The sequence below is a fragment of the Pipra filicauda genome, unplaced genomic scaffold (assembly GCF_003945595.2).
Source record: "Pipra filicauda isolate LSUMZ 115617 unplaced genomic scaffold, ASM394559v2 scaffold181_size1560634_pilon, whole genome shotgun sequence".
NCBI classification, from domain to species: domain Eukaryota; kingdom Metazoa; phylum Chordata; class Aves; order Passeriformes; family Pipridae; genus Pipra; species Pipra filicauda.
In genome coordinates this window covers 1230830-1253513 of record NW_024104289.1, presented here as the reverse complement: position 1 = coordinate 1253513, position 22684 = coordinate 1230830, and the positions used below count along the sequence as shown (strand labels likewise).

General features: G+C 42.8%; 1 protein-coding gene across 1 annotated transcript in view; it reads left to right on the top strand.

Annotated features, from left to right (window-relative positions):
- IRAG2 (inositol 1,4,5-triphosphate receptor associated 2) overlaps positions 1-22684 on the top strand; it is a 37080-nt gene that overhangs the window by 13363 nt on the left and 1033 nt on the right. Inside the window, exons 16-38 of the mRNA XM_027711632.2 lie at positions 1505-1668; positions 3819-3933; positions 4384-4546; positions 6666-6727; positions 7658-7723; positions 8127-8173; positions 9325-9531; positions 10287-10368; positions 13700-13746; positions 13829-13893; positions 14010-14126; positions 16134-16210; positions 16336-16408; positions 17158-17212; positions 17298-17325; positions 17870-18010; positions 18435-18569; positions 19312-19459; positions 20303-20346; positions 20952-21029; positions 21140-21204; positions 21677-21778; positions 21929-22033. Coding sequence (XP_027567433.2) covers positions 1505-1668; positions 3819-3933; positions 4384-4546; positions 6666-6727; positions 7658-7723; positions 8127-8173; positions 9325-9531; positions 10287-10368; positions 13700-13746; positions 13829-13893; positions 14010-14126; positions 16134-16210; positions 16336-16408; positions 17158-17212; positions 17298-17325; positions 17870-18010; positions 18435-18569; positions 19312-19459; positions 20303-20346; positions 20952-21029; positions 21140-21204; positions 21677-21778; positions 21929-22033 — 2186 coding nt within the window. The remainder of the gene's footprint in view (positions 1-1504; positions 1669-3818; positions 3934-4383; positions 4547-6665; positions 6728-7657; positions 7724-8126; positions 8174-9324; positions 9532-10286; positions 10369-13699; positions 13747-13828; positions 13894-14009; positions 14127-16133; positions 16211-16335; positions 16409-17157; positions 17213-17297; positions 17326-17869; positions 18011-18434; positions 18570-19311; positions 19460-20302; positions 20347-20951; positions 21030-21139; positions 21205-21676; positions 21779-21928; positions 22034-22684) is intronic.

Below are 22684 nucleotides of genomic sequence, written 5' to 3'. Positions count from 1 at the left end.
TTGATCATGGCAAATAAATCCTATTCTGGCTCTTAGAGAGCAATGCATTTGGAAAATAAGATAGCAGAGGATTAAGGAGGAACAAGATGTTTTAAAATTAAAAGACCCAGTCCTTCAGGGTCCCATGGGAATGGGAAGTGACTCCATGTCAAATATATTGTCTTCCTTCAGCTAGAATAAGCCAGATATGTGGGAAATTTGGTGTATGGAGCCGAACAAAGGTAGGTCCAAAAAAGACAGAAGTTCACAGTAGCTTCTTCCAGCCTTAGAGAAAACTTTTGTTGACAAATGAATTAAATCTTGGACCATGGACCATCACTTGAAGCCTAAACACTTCCCCACCATTCCCTGTGAAATATAGTATGGACACATTTTGCTGGGGTTTAGTGTTTTCAAGTATATTTTAAAGATTATACATAAAGTAGATTTTAAGTGTGCTTCTGCTTTTGTGCATATATACATGTATTTAAGTGTATATATAGATAGTGACAGCAAAATCTTCTTCACCCTTCTCCTACTTATCATGTGCCCTGATAAGCCTTCTGTGTCAAAACCACGTCATTTCTAAGAGTAAGTGCTGCCTGCCTTGGCTGAGAAACTGATCTTCAGGATGTGGGCACTTGCACATGGTTCACATCCCATGTCATCCCAGAAAACTTATCAGCAAAAACTGCTCAGGCTGGTTTGGTTTGTTTTGTTGTTTTTTTTTTTTTCCTAGTATACTTGATATGCTGTGGGGTTTTTTTTTGTATGAAGCTCATGAACAACATCTGACTCTAACTTGCAAGTAGATAAGGTGGCCTGTGCTTGTAGGATTGATGTTTTCCCCTTAGAATTGATGTGAAAGCCCAGAAATATAAACCTCATTCTTTCCTGACCTCTGTTTGACTCTCATTGGGCATTCTGTAAAAGCTGAGGACACTATTTCATGTGTTCAGTTGAGCAAAGTCAGAGGAAGAAGAATCCAGTGCTCTCTCACTACTTTATGCTGCAAGTCACTGTTCAGAGAAATAGAGGGTGCAATGCTACCTAGAACTTAATTTTTCCCCTTTTCTCCTTTTCTTCCTACAGGCCAGAGGTAAAACTGAAAACCTTTGTCACAGGGCTCATCCCTTGGGCAGATCATCTGCTAGGGATCATCTGAAACAGGGATTTATTGGGGTATCTTATTTATTTTGCTGTAATAACAAGCCCAAATCGGTAGCAGTGGACTTAGTTGTACTTTGAGGAAAAGATCACAGAAGTCTAAATTATCACTTTTAGGGCTTCCTGCAAGATAGTCATTATTAAAACTTCCTCTTATGAAATATGGCAGGTTTGTTGCTGTATCTGGGCCACTTGTGGTAGAATTTTTTTCTTTGCTGCTGAATAGTGTTGGATGTAGGTGAGGATTCTGAGTGGTGGAGCAGGGAAATCAATTCTCATCATGTAAATTGAGGCTCTGGTTGACTCTGTCTCTCTTCCTCCTCCTACCACATGGCAACTCGGTCTCAAAATCCCACAGGTTCTCAAGCAAGAACTAAGAGAAAAAAAACATGTTTGGATCCAGAAACTTCAGCTCTTGGAAAAATGCAAGGAGACCTTAGACAAGGATTTTGTTCGAATGGCAGGAAACCTGAGGAGAACCAGGACAGAACAACTCCACCTAAGGAAAGAGCTCTCTGCTAGGTACCCCTTCAAAGCCTGTGTGTCTTTTCTGGGGGGAGCTTTGGAGCTGGTTCTTATTTTGTTTTTAGGTGGTTCCTTTGTTTCTTGTTTGTTTGGGTTTTTTGTTTTGACTTGTTTGGTGTTTTTTTTTGTTTTGTGAAACAAAGTTTAGTGAATTTTCAAGACTTTTTTTTTTTTTTTTCCACAGAGGAAATGTACTTGTTTTGCAGAGTGGATTTGGTTTTAGCACAACATTTACACTATGTGGGAGTTAAGGTTTATGTATGAATTGACATATGGTCTTGGAGATGTCTTTGAAAACACCAGGGAGACCACAGACTGAGGAGTTAAAGCAAGAGGGCCCTGCCTATCTAGCAGGTGCAACCATTAAATAAACTGCTGGGTTTTTGTGAAGCAGAAGATCTGTAAAATATATACCCTGCAGGTATTATTGCTTTGGGATACAATTGCTGGGCCCAGGCAGTGTGATGTTTCAGTTTCCCAAAGCTTTAGTTGTTTATGTCATTAAACATAAAAATAAAACTTTAAGTTTATTGGCACACGGTTGCTGCTATGATTTTTGATGTTACAAAGAGAATCACAGAATGGCTTGGGTTGGAAGGGACCTTAAAGCTCATCCTGCCATGGGTAGGGACACCTTCCACTAAACCAGGGATCTCCAAGCCCTGTCCACCCTGGCCTTGGACACTTCCAGGGATGGGGCAGCCACAGCTTCTCTGGGCAACCTGTGCCAGGGCCTCACCACCCTCAGCAAAGAGTTTCTTCCCAATATCCAAACTAAACCTACTCTCTGTCAGTTTGAGCACCAAATAACAGCAGGTGCAAACCTCTGTCTGCTCTCTCCTTTCCTCAGACATTCTGGAAAATAGATAGTCTGGTTTGTGCCAGAAAAACTGATCTGAATTTTGTTGTCTCTGTGGAAGCCAGGCTGGTTCATAGTGTCAGCTTCTGCTATCCTATGCTAAATGTAAACTTTTGCCTGCATGCCTTTACCTGGGTTTGGGGTGTTCTTTTGGCAGCCCCAAGAGCTGATGTGAAGCAATTGTGCCACGCTCTTGCCTGACTTACCATTCACTGAACATTGTCAATGTGGGCCTCCCACATGCTCTCCCTTCACTTGGAAAGGAGCTGATAAAAATACTGGTGCCTTGGTTTCTTAAAGCTGTGCCTCTCTGTATTCAAAATTTTTGTGGGGGTAGCAACAGGAAGAAAAGTGAAGGTGAGTTAGAGAAGAAATGGGCAAAGGGTTTCTGCAGCAATCAAAAATAGATGTTTCTTTGAAAGCCATTGGCTTAAGCAGTGGTTCTGATGGCATTTGTCTGCAATCAAGAGAAATGCCCTCTCAAACACTAGGAAATGAGTCTGATGAAGCTCTGTATCTGCATTAATAGCTCCAGGGTATCTAACTTATATCCAATCCTTTTTCCTCCCAAAGCATGAGAAAACACATTCTTTTGATCTAATTGCAAAAGTTTACCTCACTAATCTCTTGCTGTTTGAGTCCTTTTGCTGTCTCACAAGCTTCCATTATGGTACCCAGCTGTCTGGGACTGGTTCAGCTGGAGAAACACCAGGGAAAAACCTCCATCCCCTTCCTGCTATAGAAAAACTCTGTCAGCCTGGGTTGAATTGGTGTGTTCAGCTGGAGGAGACTGAGGGGAGACCTCAGTGCAGTTACAACTGCCTGGGGAGGGGCAGAGGAGGGGAGGGACTGAGCTCTGCTCTGGGGGGACCAGGGACAGCAGCCAGGGAAGGGCTGGAGCTGTGTCAGGGCAGGCTCAGGTTGGATCTCAGGAAAAGGTTCTTCCCCCAGAGGGTGGTTGGGCACTGACCAGGCTCCCCAGGGCAGTGGGCACAGCCCCAAGGCTGCCAGAGCTCCAGGAGGGTTTGGATGATCCTCTGGGGCACAGGGTGTGACTCTGGGGGATGGTCCTGTGCAGGACTGGATGATCCTTGTGGGTCCCTTCTAACTCAGCACATTCTGTGAATTGTGTTCAACAAGGAGTCCCTGGTACTGGGCAGTGTCTGGAGGATGTCACAGCTGACTGTGGTTCTCCACGCATGTCTCAACAGCCAGGCTGTGTCATCTCCTGGGCATGACCTCCCCAAAATGTCAGTAACGGGTTGTGGTTTTTACTCTCACCCCGCAGGCAACACGAGCTAGAAACTGTCAAACAGCTACAAGAAGAAACTGCTGGCCAGGCAGAAACCCTTGGTTTAGAGCTTCAGGAAGCTCTGAAGCAGCTCAAGGATGCCAGCAGACATGTAAGGGACAGTCCAGTTCCTTCTGAGCAGGAAAGAGGCAGATGCCAAAGGCCACGCACGACGTGCGGCTGCCCTTGGGGAAGGAAATCGCGTGTTCGGGATGGTGTGCCTCGCTGCAAAAGTGGAACCAGCAGAGGAAGTAAAATTTGAGGGGGTGGTGACAACAGTTTGCTGATGAAAGAGGCAGCATTACATATTTGTGGTGGCTTAAAAAAAAAAAAAGAGAAAAGAGAAAAAAGCGCCCAAAAATAGCTTCCATACACAGTCCACCCCAACGTAAAAATGCAGAAGTTCAGAGGGAGCTTTATCACTTCCTGAGAAAGAACAGATGCAGTTTGGTTTCATTTACATGAACTATAGAGGCTCCTTGTCTTAGCCAGGCAGCCTTTTTTATTTATTTATTTATTTTTAATTCCTTTCTTTTTTTCCCTAAATATTTTTTGTGTTTAGGCAGAGGATCAAGTTGAAGCATTTCACTCCGCTCGTGAGGAAGCAGCATCCTTGAAGAGCAAGTTGGAGGAAGCCATTTCTGAGCAGCAAAGGCTCAGGGATGTGAGTGCAGCTTTAACAAGCACTTGCCAGTTGCTTCAGGAAAAGGTGGAACACCAGAGAAGTGAGTAACTACTGGCAGTGTGCCAGCATATTCACTCTTGCATGGGCAGATAGTTTATGGTTTAGTTATAGCAAGGGAGGGCAGGACTGATCTGCAGGTAAAATGCTCTGTGGAGTCTTTTTTTTTCCTTTCTTTCTACTTTTCATCTAAGAGATCTGCCACCGTGGCACTTGGGCTGAAAAGCAGGTGGGATCCCAAGGAGTGGGTGTTGGGCTTGACCAAAGCTTCAGAATCTCCTGTCCGAGGAGGAAGGATTAGTAACTCCATGGGTGCTCCTTTACCAGAGGTGCTGTTCCCACACCTGAACAGCCCACCTTATTCCTAACAAAGTCATCCCTCTTTCTTAAGCTTCCTGGACCAAACAGACCCGATTTTTTTTTTTTTTCCCACTCTGCTTGCTGCTTGTAGTTGCTCTGTGTTTTTGAATAACTGCTGTGATATTAGACTGCTCTCTTCAGTGGAAAGCAGTTGTGTCACTGTGTTGTACACGTGCAATTTCTGCCACAGAGTCATGGAAACTTCATATTCCCTCTTACTCCCTAACCTCAAAAACTTGGGTGACTAAATAATGCAGTGGCTGCTTCTTCCCGAATTCTGGAGTGTGATCCCTTGCTTATAGAAAAGGAATCTGACTGACTTATCCCAGTGAACGTTTGGCCTCAGGCATGAATTTGCCAAGGCAATGTTACTGATGCTCAGCACACATATGTGTGTTGTAAATAACTCCATGTGAAACCACAGTTTGTCTTGTAGGAAACATTACATTTTTTTGTAGGGAAAAACTACCCTTTTGCTTAGCTCTGAGGCACAACTGTTCTGCACTGATATGACAGGAACAGCTCCAGACTGTGCTCACCCACTTGTGATCAGTAATTCTGGCACTGTTCACGTGTGTGTGCTCATGTTCCTTTCATGCTCACTGCTTCCTTCAAACTGTGGAGCTGATTTTTTTCTTCATTAACAAGAGGCATAACAATGGAAATAGTGTGTCATTTTCCTGCTCTGAATAGACAAAGCTCTTCTGCAGAGTGAGCTAGAGTAAGTGAAGAGAGAGACAACCCCAGACAAGTGGACTGGTGCCACTATGACTCTAAAAAAAAAAAAAACCAACAAAAAAACCCCAAACCAAAAACCTTAAAAATTCCCACAACCCTGAAAATGGCTGAGATTTTGGCTTTAAATTGCTCCAGTTAGAGATCTCTGCAAACTTTCTCTAGATTTAATACATTAAACCTGTAGATTTAATAGAATTAAAGTGGCAGATGTGTGGAGAAGTTGCAAAGTGTTACAAAGAACAGGGCTGACAAACAAGGCTGGCACTGGGGGAAGAATAAAAATGCTTTATATTGGCAGAAAGCCACACAGGTCTGGTTCCTCTTCTGACTGAAGGGCTGGGCTGTGGTTTCCTCCCCACCTACCCACTCCATTCCCCTACTTCCTCCCACCTGCGTGCTGAGAGGTGAGAAATTAAGGAACCTGTTGGCTAAGGAAGCTGGTACTCAACCTCAGTCAGCCTGGCACTGCTCCTTTTATGCTTCAGGTGTCTAATTGTGCCTTGCCCCTAATTGCTCCAGCCCTCGTCCAGTGAAATGCTGCCCAAGCTGCTGAGAGCTCCTTTGAGTGCTTGGGCACTGAGGTCACAGTGCTAATAAAATCCCCTTTCACCCTCCATATTAACTGTGGTATAAAAGACATGATAGAATCAAGGTAGAACTCACTGGAGGCGGGTCTTGGCATTACCAAACTTGAACAAAGAATGCTTCTAAATATAACATAAAGCCCATCAACTTTAAAACTTCTCTACAGGACAACAAATGCTTCTCTTGCAATAATTAATTTGTTTCCACAGGGAACTTTGGCATCACAATGTTAATAATGCTGGGAAGCATAGCCCCCACCTCTTGTATAGCAAGGGGAAATGTAACCACGGGGAAGAAAGTGTCCGGTGTGTTCTCTTTCCTGTGGAAAAACTGTTGTAGGCATAACTAGACTAATGCAAATTACAGTGAGTTCTGATGGGCAGTGGTCAGGTTTAAAGGTGCTATAACATCTGTAACATCCAGCTCCTCCTTGTGAATCTGTAAGGAACCCTGATAGGTTTGTAAATGTCTCCTCATAGCAACTGCTAATGCACTGAGATGGGAACTGCTTCAGAGGAGACTCTGCGAGTTGGTGTGTCAGGTATGACCTTGTTTGGTGGGAGAAGGAGAGGCAGGTTTGCCCAGGAGGTGCTCTGGTGGAAGGACAGCCACAGCTGGGATGAGCTGCAAATAATCTGGCAGCATCAGGTTTCTCCTTTTGTAGCACGTGGATGCAGTAAATTGTATGTACCAATCTGCTATTTTCCTTATTCAACCTTCTGGGAAAAATGGGTTGGGACTTACAGGTGTGGTGTTGGTGAACAATTGTTGGTGATCACATCAAATGGTTGTGTTCTTCACCAATGAGTTGGTGTGATTTTTTTATTTTTTTTTTTTCCCCCCCCAAATCAGTCCTCTCTTCTGCAGACAGACTTGAAAACAAATGTTTAAAATCTTGTCCTGTAAGATCTTTTTTTTCAATATCCAGGGCACTGGGAGAGGCAGCGAAACAGTTATTACCTTTGTGGCCCTCTGTGGAAATACATTGGAAATTACATAACTGGAGTACTTTGCTTTGAATAAAATTACTTGCTTCAACTTTGGAAGGGGGTGGAGGGGGAGACATTGTGGAAAGACTTTAGTAAGGAATGCTACAGCTCAGGGTCTGAGCAGTCTGGATTTAACACAGAATAACAAGGTATTTATAATGGCAAACAGAAGATCCTGAAGTGGCTCCTAGGCTGTAACAGGAGCATCAGAGAAGCGGGATCAAAACTGTGGGCCAGCTGCCTGTGAATAAAACTTATATTTGTGTACGAAGGTCTGCAGAGTTAAAGGCTGAAAGTAGCAAGGGAGAAACAACTGCAGAGTTTTGCAGTTGCAGTTTTGTAACTGATAGCTGAAAATAGTTCAGCTTGAAAGATAAAGTTGCTTTTTGCTCAGAATCAGTAGCAGTGTTCTCTCCTTTTTTACCTTTTTTTTTTTTTTCTTCTGCATCTGCCTGCCTTAAACTATTTCTCTCCTGCAACAGTGCTGTGCAGAGTTAGAATCTGCCTATGGTCTGCTGCCCACCTCAGCTGAACCTATAAAAGGGAAGGTAAGTGTCCTTTCTATGACCATTGCTGAGCCTCTTAAAGTGTTTGGGCTTTTTTCTTCATGACCTGAGGGAAATAAATAACTTCATTTGCCAGAAACTTCACTGAGTTAAACATTCCATAAAAATAATTTGAGATCCATATATGTGTACATATGCATGCATGTGTTTAAATGTATACAAACGTATATTCCATACATATTTCTTGCAAGTGGAAAGTTGGATTATTCTTCCTCTTCCTGTACCTGTTGTGCCTGTTGAGGATGTGAACTTTTCTAGGCAAAAAAAGGCAACAGATGATGAATTTGTAGTTGTTGGTATTACATTACGCAGATGGCGGGGGGAAGTTGGTGGCTCTAATAAATTCAGTATGGTTGAACAGCAGCACTTTTTATTTTTCAATTAGCAGCTCTATTGCTCTAAAAGGCCGTGGAATGAAGGACCCTCAGATCTTTTGTTCTGGCACAGTTCCCCTCTGCTAGGTAAGACCTGGTGGTACTGGCCATTTTTCTATCTCTCCTGAAGTACAGGCAGAGTTGATAGAACAGTATCATTAGTGATAAATATGCTGGTAAAGTGTGGAAAATCTATTGTGAGTTTTAACTTATTCCTATGTGTGATCCAGGAGGCTGAACCATGTTTGTAGTGCTTGAAAGGGTGGCTGGCTGGCTGTCAGTCTGACAGGAGTCCCCAGAAGCTTAAGGAACTCTCAGTATAAATCATACATCCAAGTATATTCCTGACAAGATGCTTGCCAATATAGAGCAAGAGGGCTTGAGCCATGTTCATCCCATTCCCATTGAGACAGCAAGTGATGTCCTGTTCCTTTGCTGCTGAGTTGAGGCCAGTGCTGTTTAAAAACTTCAACAGGTAACACAACTACTGAGAATAAAATCATAGAATTATAGAAAATAGAATGGCTTGGGTTGGAAAGGACCATAAAGATCATCCTGTTCTAACTCCCTGCCATGGGCAGGGGCACCTTCCACTATCCCAGGGTGCTCAGAGCCCCATCCAACCTGGCCTTGGACACTTCCAGGGATGGGGCAACCACAGCTTCTCTGGGCAACCTGTGCCAGGGCCTCCCCACCCTCACAGGAGGAACTTCTTTCATATAACTAACCTAAATAGGTATAATAACAACAGACTAATAGCCTATAAATGCTCATATTTAATTCTAGACTGTACTGAGGGAAATGGAAGAAGATCTTGCTTTACTACAAGTGCTCCTTATAAGAACATTCTGCTGCTCTGAAAGGGCTGTTCCAGTGAGCCACCTGGGAGTTTTCTTGCAGCTTCCTATAATATCATGATCCAGCAAATAAGGCAGATTTTCTCAGCTTGCACCAATCAAGTATTGATATATTAAAAAAAATCATTTATTCCCTGGTCCTCTCTGCCACACAAACCAATTGATTACCACAAAGCTTTCCAGTGTGGAAGTTTCTAGAACCTGACTGGTGGAAAGTGCCCATCCCCAGGTGCTGCAGACTCTCCATCTACAAAACACGTAACACTGTCACACCAAGATGGAAGTCACCTTATTATAAGTCTCTCTTTTGTTGTTCTGCTTCTCGGTTATTTTAGACTTAGCCAAAAACTGACACGCAACTAAATCTAACTTTGCCAACAACCACCTCTCTTTGCTCTTGTCTGTCTGTAGATGCTCTGAGCTTGGAAACCTCCTGTCCAAATAACTCCCCTGGGCACAGCTGGGACTGGCCTTGCAGGCAAAACTCTGGCAGCTGCACCTTTGGAAGGGGTGACCTGGGACATGTGTCCACGTCAGATGTGACATCAGAGACCTGCAGGTAAGATGGCAGAATAACCTCTTTGGGGGGAAAGGTGGAGGAGTCCATGGGATGTGCTGGATTCAACAGCAGGGCCTCCCTTATGGGAAATACTGGACACTCAGTGATCAGCAAATGGTGACATGGGGTAACACTTGGCTTCTATCCACAAATATGAAAACTCTTTTCTGGAAATGTTGGCAGTCAGTCAAATACGGTGGTGGTGTTTCCATTTAATGCTGGAGAACTGAGGCACGATTTAGGCATTCTGGTCTATTTTCTATGTGTAGCTCACAATTGGTGCTTCCATTAGGTGCCTTTGAGGAGTCACTTTTTTGTTTATTTGCAGAGTTTAGAGCAGGAATTCTGTGGTCTTTGCTTACCAAGATGCCTCCTTAGATCTTTAAAATAGGTGTTGAACTGCTTAAGATTATGAAAGCTGAAAGGAATTGCAGTGAATATTTTAAAAGATAAGGATGTTGCTGAAGGTGCAGAGGCAGGCAGTCTGCAGCAAAAGACTCAGCAGCTCTTGAAGCTTTTGCCACTGGTTTTCTGTAGAATTTTGCAGTGTGGAGGAGGCTGGGAAAAGAGCTGGTGGTGGTTCTTGCTGTTCGGGGGAGGAGGGATTGATGTTGGTGATGAATTTGTCTTTCTCTGAGAGATCAGCTGACTGACGGTACAGATAGTGGTGCCTTCAGTTGTTATGTGCTTAAGGAAAATGGGCAACACATCTCACTGTTGTTTGGGCAAGATGCAAATAAAGTGTGTGTTGCCAGGTGGAAAATATGCTCTGCTGGTGACTACACTGATGCAGACCTTCCTGTTTCCATTACAATGATGGACTCTTCACTTACTGAGGTAAGTGCTGTCTCTGATGCCCTGGATGTGGTTTTGAACAGGTTCAGGCATTTCAGTGCCTTACTCAGGCCCAGGTCTAGGTCGATCAGCTGTAAATCAGCACTGCTGCAAGGTGAATGGAGCTGGTATCAGCCAGCAAGGTGCTGTGTGGGGTATTCCCTCCTTTTTGGGCACACTTCTGGAATACCGTGGTTATAAATCTGAATGCCTTGATGTTTACGTGCAACTGGGTCGTTCTTTTAGCTGAGGAGTATTTTAAATGTGGTTTCAGGGCTTGAGACAGTGCTGGTTTTGCAGTAATACTTGGTTATGCCAGGGAAGCCTGAGTGCTTTCTCTCTTTTTATCCACCTGCAAGGAGCCACAGGGTGCTTTAGTTGGGAAACGATGCCTTTCTTTGCACTTTCTCCCACGGCCACCATGTAACAGCAGAGAAATACCATCTTTGCTGTATGAAAGCTTTCCTTCAGCTGATGTACTCAGCTATGCCTTCGGTGCTGGCTCAAATTCTGCCTCTACAGCTTGAGCTGTCAGTCAGTTTTCTCGTGGCAACAGCAAGATGAGCTGCAGCTCAGCACACCCAGTTGTGCCACAATGTTCACTGTTGAAATCCAGACCTCAGCTCTGCCACACAGAGCTTTGCAAAGAGTGATGGTGATGATGATGGAAGAATACTGGTCGGTGGTTTCTGATAACCTGGAGATAACCTGTGGGATTAAATAACCTTTATAACCTAAATAACCTTAAATAACAGCCTTTGGTCCAGTTGTAGCAGCAAATCAAAGCAGAAAGTGCAGTGAGGGTAGAAAGTAAGAGTGATGGGCACTGCCTGTGGTTTCAGCACACTGCTTGCTTGGGGTAGAGCAGGTGAAGAACTCCCAGTTTATGCTGCTACCGCTTAAGTCACCTTAAAGAGGAGATAATCTCAAGAGTTCTTGCTTTAGCCAGTCCTTCTGGAAAGCCACAGCCTTGCAAAGGTGTTTAAAACACCTGTGCTTCGTTGCTCTGGAGCTTTCTGTAGTTCCAGCCGGGCTCAGAAATGTCACTTTTCCATTCTTGGTATCATTTTTTAATACAAGCTTTCTGTGTAAATATTCTAAAGGAGGAAAATTAGAAAGGTTAAAGCTTGTCCCAAAAAGAAGGCAAATGGGCTCTGCTCTGTATCTGTTCTAAAAACTGTCATGCAGCAAAATTTGTATATCCTTGTTTAATAGGAAAAGTCTCCCTAGTTTTCTTTGGAGTTTTATTACACTGCCATTGCAGATGTATTTGAGCAGATCAAGTCTTTCAGCATATAAGTAACTCAAATTATTTATGTAGAAGCATTGTCATCATGGGAGGTTGAGGGCTATTTAATAAAGGAGCGCTTGGGCTTTTTATACTTGTTTTGATTTATAAATGTGGAAGTTGTATCACAGTCTGAAAACGAGGTCTTCCAAATTTTAATAATTGTTTGGAAGGGGTTATAAAAGACTGTGGCCAGAATTTGTCTGCTATTATAGAGAATCCTTGGATTACTATGTTAATTGAAGGAATGGAAGGGGGGGGAAGTGATTAGGAATGTACTGCAGGATCTTCTCTGACACAGTCTTTTTATGAGTAGGAAGAGCCATTCTCTAATGCCCTGGGCCAACAGACTTTATTGGAAAATCTAAAATGTGGGCTTTTCTTGTTGGTTTTTTTTTTTTTTTTTTTTTCTTTAAGTGTAATCCATGGGAATATACAATCCTAATAGTATTTTTAAAAATTGAATTGAGGATTTTCTTCCCTTGCAAACAGAAACCACTGACCATGTGATTAACTGGTGAGGGAGAGGGCATGTAGAGTAATGAATTGCTTTAGTCACTGCCAGGTGATGCAAGGGGCTTTGTTTGGGTGCTGTGTATAAGTTTTAAAAACCCTTTAGATTTCTATTGTTTTCTTTTCCACCACCTCCTTCCCTGGCTCTGCTGCAGACCTAACAGCCCCAGCAAAGCAAATGCAGTGCTGTACTTCCTTCAGCTTGAGAGAGCATTCAAATAATAATAAAAATAGCCTGAATTTGCATTAGAGGAAGCATCCATCTGGCTGGAGCAAGGCTCGGATAGTGGGGGAGTGAGGAGGGGAGAGAAGGCACTTAGTGATGCTGGGAGTAGTTGGTTGCTCTCAGAAGTGACCAGGGACCTTGGACTCCTCCTGTTCTACTTTGCTGGGTTTCCTGGGCCCTATTAGGATGTTTTAGGGGGGAGGAATGATGCCGAAACATGTTTTTTCTGTTGGCTCTCCACACACAATTCAACAGTGCTCTTGGACTTGCTATACAGGGGATTAGCCTGGCCTCACACCTTCTCTGCTTGGAGAAAGGTTTTGGGTTGTTTGTTTTATTTTTATTTTTTTTTAAGTGTATTCAGCACTCCTCTTCAACAGTGGGTGCAGTTCATCACAACTCATTACCAGCTCAAACCTTTAAACCTCAGTTTCACTCTGTATTTTCATCTGTAAGACAAATTATTTTAACAATGTGGAGTTTTTAACAAGCTGGACGTATCCAGGATAAAATGAAGAAGAGGGATAGTACCCCTGCAGTGCCTCCCTCGATACATTAAAAGACCAAACAGGATATTGGTTTTGTCTGCGATGCGATAAGACTCGAGTCCAGAACCACACGGGAGCAGCTAAAAGGAACATGAGGAAAAACTATGTACCCACATTTAACTGCTTTTTGCTGTTTGCACACCGAGGAGGAGGCCCAGGGCCCTCTGAAGGGGCTGGATAACTTTTATGTATTTAATATGGTAAAACTGGAGTCATTTAAAGAGACACTAAAATGTACAACACAACATGCAAGTTTTCTGTGTTCTGAACTTGGTCATGCTGTTACTATTAAAACTTTTATTTACCTAAATGAGTCTGGTACCCATAACCAAGTGATGCTCTGTGCACCTCACTTTGTAGGGTTTGAGGTCAAGACCTTCAAAATTGATATCTCTTGATACACAACACTAGGGTGGAACAGTGGTGCAGTAACATGTGCCTTGGACATTTGAAAACGTGCATAAGAAGCAACCCATGAAGTCAGGAACCAAAATACAATCTCTAAGTACGATATTCCTGAGATAAGAGTTCTGAAGAAATGTAGTGATCACTCCTAGTAATGATAATGTGCTACACTACTCACTGTATCTATGGGTGGCTTTAGAACAGAGGGTGGATCTGTGGGCATTTCCCATTTAGTTCTTCACTGCTGAAATAATTTAGGCCCAGCTGGGGCAATTATTGAAGCTTTGACACAGAAATTTGATACTGGCATGGCAACCCTCTCCCTGACACTAACTCTTCTCTCTCTCCCTGAAGCTTGACTGTGCAGAGGCAACGCTACCAGCCAGTCTGATCCCATCCAGGTCAGGTCCTGTGCAAAATTTAAAAGCCTTTATGGAGATTGTATAATGTGCATGAGTATCTGAAAGAGTTTTGCTTTGGCAGTGACCACCTCACTTCAGCCCGAGACGTTCTTGCGTCCTCGGTGGGAAGCACGGCACCGGTGACGGGTGAGTCCTTACCCTGGGGCTCAGAGGGGCAAAGCTTTGCACTGCAAGTCTTGGATGTGCTGAAGTCTGTGCATTTACTGGGATGTAAGGGCTGTGTCTTCTGCCTGGTACCGCAGGCTGCCTTGTCATGGAGGACAAATCACCCCAGGGCTTACGTGAGGGAGAGGACGATGTGCCAACTTCCACGGCAACGGAGAAAAACAGTGATAAGGATCCAGCTGGTCCCGTGCCAGGTACAGTAACTGCTGGCACTCACCCAGTGGTTTGCTTCCAGCACACCTTTTGAAGTGAGGAAGCTGAGTAAGAACAACAACTTGTGAATTTCTGGTTTTTTTGCAAATATTGTCACCTGCAAGTGCCTCTCAGCCCTCCCTGAAACTCTGGGTGGGAATGAGGCTTCACGTGTTTACAGGAGGCTGGTGGGCTGCAGCACTGCAAGGAAACATGAAACAGCTTAGTGAAATCTTGATGGTTGCTTAGCTGGCAAAGCATTGCACTGGTACTAAACCCCAGGTAATTTTGGGAGGGGAGAGAGTGTTTTCATGGTTTTTAGAGAGTTTAGTTCCACCATTAGACCAAATAACACTTTTTCCTCTCTTACAAAACTGTTGCTCAGTGTGCAAGAAGCTGGGCTGGATCAAGAGGAGAGGTGAGGATAGAGGCCTTTGTGTATGATTCTGTCTTTTGCTATAGCCATAGACACCCAGAAGAATTATTCTTACCACATCTGGTGGTGCTTCTTCCACTTAAAAGCTATAAAAGCAAACCCAAACTTGAGTAGGTGTATTTAAGTTATTTTTATAAAAGCTAATCTGAATAAGCAGTACAAAATACCTGTGTGTGCTTGTTTGTAACCATTTTTTAATCTTTACCTAAATGTAAGACTTTATGGCTTCCTGTTTGGTTTTGTTTCATTCTTTGTGTTATCTTCCTGAACTGTAATTCAGTCCTCTCACTTAAAAGTGTTTTCTTTCTACTAATTTGCCTCTACTGTTAATCTTCATATGTGGCCCGGATGTCTTTGGCAGGGAGGAAACAGATATGCAGAACAGATCAGAAAGAGTCCCAGCAGCTTTAAAGTGTGAGAATCAATTTAAGTGTTGTACATACCTGAAAATAAAGTGTTTCTACTATTAGTATTGAGGAATCTCCACTTGTGGGCTTTGCTAGTACCATACTATGTCTTCTAGAGGGCTTGGCTGCTGCAGAAACTAGTAGGGACAGAATACTGAGCAGAGGTGTTTGTTCATGTTCATCCCCCTGACTGGAGTTTTGTTTTTCCCTGTGCCATTTCTTCAGCTCAAATCTGTCTCTGTGTGTGACTACATAAACAAGAAATTTAGTGTGACTCTGACTTTCTTCAGTTTCCTAAATACTTTTGTTTTTAAATATCTCTAGTAACTGTCAAGGTTATTTTTTGCCTGCTTTAAAGCTTTTCTAAATTGTGGCACTTGAAAGTTTGTGTTGCTTTTGAACTGGCATCATCAACTGATTTTACTAGTTTGTTACCACTCAGCTTCTGGGAAAAAGAGTTATTTTGTTGGCTCTGTCAGCACCCTGCTGGTTCACCTTTTGGGTACGAAGGCAGAGCAGGTTCAGAGTTTGTGGACACCTGGAATACCACAACTGTATGCAAATTGTGCATTTCATGACCTGGTTGTGCTCAAGTTCCTCAGCAATAGCAGCTGAATCAGCATCTATTTCTTAATATCATCTGTTATTCCAAAACATGAAAGAAGAGAATTACAGATACTTGTAATTTGTCCTGTTGCTTTGTGCATGAGACTTTTTAAAAAATATTTCTGTGCCTATAGAATTCAAAATAAAAAGTAACTATAATCTGTCTCTTTAAAGAGCAAACCAAACAACACCCCCCAACAAATAATAAACAAAAACAAATAACAAACCCTCAATATAATAAAAATTAATTTATCCAAGGAAATATTATTATAACTCTTGCAACTTCAATTACAGCAAGTACAACCAGGAGTAATATTCTCAGCTCTAGACATATAACACCACTTATTGGGATTTTTTCCAAGTCAAACAAAATTATCACACTTCTTTCTGTATGTCTTTATAGTGTTTTTTTGCTGCTACCTCTCCTTCTTAGTGACCTCTCGTGATGTTTGCTGTGGTTTCTTTTAGCCCTGTTGGCCCATGGCTCATATGGTGGGTGTTGGAAGCTTGGTGGGGTTTCTCTATCATTATATTTGACTTTTGGCAATGTTTTTCCACAGGACCCATCAAGCAGGAATTCTGCCCAGTGATGGAGGAACACAAACCTGCACTTCAAAGTGTTTTAAAGCAAGACCCGGTAAGAGTCCTGGTGACAGTGAGACACCAAACTGGCCTGGCTGAGCAGTGACAAAGGAGGGGACAGGCCTCCTCCAGAGGTGGTGTGGCTGCTCCCTTGCTGTAATTATTCTGCTGTGCCTTTAGGAGGGGGACCAGGAAAAGAAAAATACCAAAGAGTGGGGTGAGGAAGCACCAGCTGTGGTTCCCAGCAGGAAAGGTAAGAGGTTCTCGCTGAACACGTTCACATCACTCACTGGAGTGCAAGTCTTGGTCACCTGACTTAATACAAATAGAGAGGGGCAGAAAGCTGCCTGTCCCACTCTGAATATTACAAGAGGGTTTTGTTTTAAGGAGTAGTAGCTGCAGTTAGAGACCAAAATGGATTAGCAATGCAGAGAAGGACAGTGGTGTCATGCAAACTCTGATTGCTACAGATACTGATCTAACCAGTTCTGTGTTCCTTTAGACAGCAGGGAAAAATTCTTAGGAGCTGCAAAGGAGTTGGGATCTTTGAAAAACAGTTCTGGCACACCTGTTCTCCCCAAAGATTTGTAAAGCAGCATCTTTATGCTAGGTGCAATATAGACAAGCAGGATGTTGTTTTTACTTTGACATCTCCGCTCTTTTAGTCCCCTCACCTCCTGCCTTTGGAGCTCGCTAAAAGCTACTGATGTAGTATGTCATGTAACATCCTGAAGCCAAAACATTTAATTAATCATTTCTGTGCTAATAGGATGCCAGTTGAAGCCACCTAAACAAGTAACTTCTGGGGCTTTGTACAAGTGGCAGAGCTGTGCTGTCTCACACCCAAAATACTCTGAGTTGCTTTTATTGGCAAGAGCTGAACACTGGAAATCTTCCACAGTGGCTTCTGTTGAAGCTTAAAAGACTTTCACAGGTTGGTTTGGGGAGGCTGTTTTTTCAGTTTTATCTGAAAGATTTTTGGGTTTTTTTGTCTCTTGTCAGGGAATTCACCCGCTGCAGGTGGCATTAAAGGAGATAAGACAAAACAAAACGAGCCGTAAGTGTTTTGACTTTGAGTGATCAGCTGCAGGTATGAATTTAAAGCTGCAGTGTGTTACATGATTCTTCTTCTTATCCTACAGTGAATCCCCTAGTGAGAAGGAAGTGGAGGTAAGTCTCAACTGCTTGTACCCTTAAGTATTGTGTACAACAGAAAGATCTGGTAGAGAAGCCATGATTAATATCTTGTCCTAAGTAAAAGAATGATGCTGAGCAGCTTAAATTGGATGTGTTTCTACATGTTACCCTCTGAAATCTGCCTTTTCAAGCCTAATGGAAATTTTGCAAGGGATGGGAAAAAGGCGGAAATCTGTAAAACTGAACATAGTCACCATTGTAACATTTGTTTGCAAGCTTAAAGGAGCTTAAACCTCCCAAGCAGAATGTGCTGATTTTAGAGAATTATGTCAAAAGGCACAGATGGCGCACTGTGCTGCCAGGATGTCACCTATTCTGGCTGCAGAATGTTCCCCACATCACTACAGATGGGAAGGCTTGCTTTGGGGAAGCAGGCCATGTTCACTTACCCTTCTGTACCTTTTCTGTAACTTTGTTCTTGGGGTATAGTCCCAAATGTCATGTGAGTGTCCAAGTCTACTTAAAAAGCTTCTGCATCACTGGGATTATTCTGAAATCTTCTCCTCTCCCCCAACAGGCTGAATTTCTGAGGTTGTCTTTAGGTTTTAAATGTGACTTGTTTACCTTGGACAAGAGGGTGAAGCTTGAAGAAAGGTCACGAGACTTGGCTGAAGAAAACTTGAAAAAGGAGATCACAAATGCTATAAAGATGTTGGAGGTTAGTATTGGTAGGGTGGATGGGGTGAACAGCTGTGAAAGTGCCTCTCTTGAAACAGCTCTTTTAAGGGTGTGTGTGATATATTATAAACTAATCTGGATGAAGTTCTTGAGCAGCGCAGTTGAAATATGAGAGACTATGAGGGGTAACCTTCATTTGAGTGGTTTATGTGCTCAGGCAACAGGGAATTTTTCTGTAGCACAAACATCTGACCTGAACCCCTGTCTTCAGCTGGTTTTGTGCTAGATAAGCAGAGGTCTCTGCCCACTGAAGTTCTGTATCCAAGTTACACTGGTTGAAGATGTTGGATGCTGATCTTGTGGCTGTGTAGACCCAAACACAACTCCTCAGAGCCCTCAGCTGGGTTCACCCTTCATTCTCTGTTGATAACTCACACCTATTTTCTTACCAATGTGCCTCTCAGGCTTTAGTTCCTTTGTGTGAAGAAGACAACCAAGCACAGGAGATCATTAAGAAGCTGCAGAAAAGCTTGCAGTTCCTCAGCCAGTATGCAGCCCGAGTGGCCAGCAGAGCAGAGATGTTGGGAGCTATTAATCAGGTAACCATTTCTGTGTAAAAGTATTTTGTACTAAGTTAAAAACTTCTAGATGTAAAGGGGTGGTCATATCTGTTTGCTGGGCTTCTGGTTCCAGAACTGGATTTGGGAATCTGGTGTACATAGTATAAAAAGAAATATATATATATATAGTGCAATATATATATAGTGCAAAAAAAATAAGGTCCTGATTTAAAAGAAAAAACAAACAAAAAATAATTTAAAAAAGCCTTTTTACAGCAGTGGGATATACATAATAGCAAGCACGAGAAAGCAATTTGACAACAATAGTCTTGAAGCTCTAATGATCTTTCTGTGCCTTATGGAAAGGGCAACTAATGAGCTAAATGTATGGAAATGTGCAAAGACCTGCTCAAATGCTGGGTGGGATTGTGAGTAATGCCACGGAGCAGCACGAAAACACAACTTGGCAATACCAGCAAATGCGTGGTGGCAGCTGAGACTGCAGATCAGAGAAAGAGATGAGGAGGAGTTGTAAGAGCTTGGAAAACTGAAGACTTCATTATTTATTTTAGGATAAGAGTAATCAGTGGAGAAATGAAACCTGGGCATGTTTTGGGACACGGGTGGTAGTGAAACTTTGAAAGGGTGGACAAAAACGGGAGGCTGCTGCTTCATGGTGATACAACATGAGAGCAGGTGCTGAAGGAGGGAAATTTCTAAACATGATGCACTTCCTCAGAGTTGTTTCCTTTTCCCCCTGCTGTTGCCCTTGCCCTGTCAGGAGAGCCGGGTCAGCAAGGCTGTGGAAGTAATGATCCAACATGTGGAAAACCTGAAGCGCATGTACGCGAAAGAACACGCGGAACTCGAGGAGCTGAAACAGGTCCTGCTCCAGAACGAGAGATCCTTCAGTTCCCTGGGAGACAGAGGTAACTGGAAAAAACCCTTTCTAGCACCTGCCAGAGGCACCCTTTTAGGTGAAGCACAGATGAAGGGGAAATAGCAATTTGTTGGTAGTATTAAAAACAACTCCCTGAAATTAGACTTGTAAACTGTGATGGATCTTGGAGTGTCTGTGTGGGACCACTGCAAGTACACAGGAACATTCTGGCTTTCAGAAAAGTGCATTGCATGTGTTGGCGACAGTCTTATTCCTTGTGAGCAGTAAATTTGGGTGCTGGTTCACACTGGAGCATTTGCAGGAGCTATTTCTAGGTAGCTGAGCTTTGGCTGCTCTCTACAGATGCTTCCTGCCCTTCTCTAAACACGAATTACAGACTCCTTAAGAGCAAGGGGGGCTAATTTCCCCCTCTAAGCAGGTGGCAGAGCAGTCAGGTTTTCACATGGTGCTGTGCACTTGTGGATTTGCCAGAGAAGTATTAAATTCTTCTGAGAAATAGGATGTGTCTTTTTAAAAAACAAAAGGGCAGACTCACACACCAGTAAAATCCTGGCAGGAGCCTTCTGAATCACAGGCTATTCTGTTCTGACTGTAAAATATAGTCCTGTAACAGGACACTGCCTTGATAATAGAATATATTTGATGATAGTGACAGAAATTGATGCTTGCAGAGGATGTGCAATGTGTGGATATTAAGAACTTATTTAATGAATTAGATCTCATTAATGAATGAGATCTCATTTCTGCTTTCTGAGAGTGCTCTCATACACTCTTTGATTAAAGAAACACTACAAAAAGTCAGACCTTTAGCTGAAAGTAGAGCTGAAACTGTGTTCCTGTAAGCTTGTTCTGATGTTCGATCTCTTCACAGATGAATCTACAAATAAAAAGCTACCAAGTCCTTTTAACTTTAAGGTACAGCATTACATGAAATGTCAAGTTTTTAAGTGTTGTGTATGTGTGTCTTCCTTTGCTTTGTCATGTGCTGGTGCTCTGCTACATGCTTGGCTTGGTGGTTTTCTGCCACAAATATGGGTTGATGTCATCAAACATGAGGATCTACTTTTCAGACATCCCACCAACCTTCTAAGTCACACACAGAAGATGACATAGTCGGGCTCTCAGTGGTTAAGAAATACTGTTCACTTGTGGTTCTCTCATTGGGGTCAAAAAAAGTTTAGCACAGAAATATGGAAAAAAAATAGATGAGAGTGATTTAAATTGATTACAGGAATTCCTGTGAGGAGGATTGGGGGAATTTAGACACATTCAGTTTTGCTATTTTGCTGAAAGCTGAGTAACCAGCTTTAGCCCCACTCAGGTGCTAAAAACTTAATGATGCTTTAAAGAATGATTTTTACCTGCGCTTGTGATTTGGTTCTTTGTGTGTCACTTCAAGCCAAGAATCAACACCTATTTTTTATAATACAGTCTGTATAAAAACAGATGGTGTTTTATGTGCTCAGTGAGTAATCCAATGGTTCCTTGATAAGAGCCAGTAATGCCTCTTATTTGTGTAGCCATCGTCAGCCCTGCGGAGAGTTAGCATTGCAACAGTGCCCAGGAGTGCTGGGAATGCAGGGATTGGGTTGCCACTGGTAAGTAGGGGGGTTCCCAAAGGGGTAGGGAGGTGCTTGATCTTCTCAAAACTGGCTGGGCTGAAGCGTGAGAATGACAGTGCAGTAAATGTGCCAAATTTCTTCTCCAGGTCCAACTCCACGACCCCGACGGAGAGGAACGGAGTGAGAGGTTCAATAGGAGATCAAGCAGCTGGTAAATTCCTTTGGGCTTGTCTTTGAAAAGGGTGAAATGTTTTTTTTTCAACTCCAGCTGTGCCTGTAGTAAACAGCTTATGGGGCATCTCAAGTATAACAATGTTTATGCTAGGCCTTTCACATTAGTTTTAGGTGCTACAACAGGTAAATGAGCCTTCAGGACTAAATGTTACAGCTGCTCTTTTTTATTTATTTTATCTATTTTATTTTTTTATTAAGCATTGGAAACTTTTTTAAAAAAATACCTCAACTAAAGTGTAAACTCTAAGTATCAGCCACTGATGGATCTGTGGTTTTGTTTGGTTTTGTTTGTTTGGGTTTTGGTATTTTTTCCAATAATCGCAATTTCGGGCAACTAGTTTTGAGAGTTATTTGTCTAAGGCCTACCTAAATGAGTAGCAGGCTGCTAAATTTCTAATTTCCTGCTATTTCCTGGGGAAATTCAGGCAAATTTGTTTAAAATGTGCCAGGGGGAAACTAGGGGTGAAGCAAAACGAGAAGCGTCCTTCGCTGCAGCGATTCCTCAGCACCTATTCCTGGGCAGAGTATGAAGAGGAGCACTTTGCACCAAAGTAAGTGCAACAGCAACCTCCTCAGGGATGTGTGAGCAGGGTGGGTTGGTTGGTTTTTAATGAACTCTTTGATGATCAGGGCTATAAAATCCAGCTATTGTGAATTTAGCTTGATGGCAAAGCTCTGGAGCTGTTGGTTCTTGCCTACAGAAATGAGCAGTCAGAGTCCCCTGCTGAAGTCCAGGAACAACCCACCAGGAAGGAAAGTGTCTCTGAGAAAGGAAAATATTCATCAAAATGGATGCTGGAGTCAGTGTAAGTTTGTTTGTTTGTTTGTTTTTTCATGAGTTAAAGTAATGTTTGTGTGGAAGAGGGAAGCAAAGCTGAAGCTGTGGTTGTGTTGTTAATACTCACTTAAACCAACTGTTAAGAAGTAATCTTGGGTGCCACAGACTCACCCCTCCGGGAATTCATTCCTAATCCTAAATGCTGAGGGAAAGAGAAGCCTCATGCTATAATCTGACTTCTTTTGGTTACTCTGGGAGCTGTTGCAGCTCAGCTACTTGGAAATGCCAGCATGTAATCTTGTAAAAATGACTAAGGATGACACAAGTGGTTATCCAGGCTAACTCCAGACTATCCCAGCTGATGCCTCTGAATATCTCAAGTCAAGGAAGAGAGTGCTGTCCATGTATCCCTTGGAAACCCCTGCCTTACAGAAAAGGGGGCTTGTTGCCTCTGCAGGGGATAATAAAACCATTTATTCCATATGAACACAGAATGTTAAACCTTCCCTGGATGCATTTGTGATCGAGGGAGAGACAACACAATTATGCTGGTGTGTTACAGCAAGGACAAATATATGTTATTCTCTATTGTTCCATAAAGGATGGGAGGTACCCACTGTCATGAGAAGTCTAGGATTTGGACAGTCAGGGAGGGTAAGACTTTTCTCCTAACCTCAGG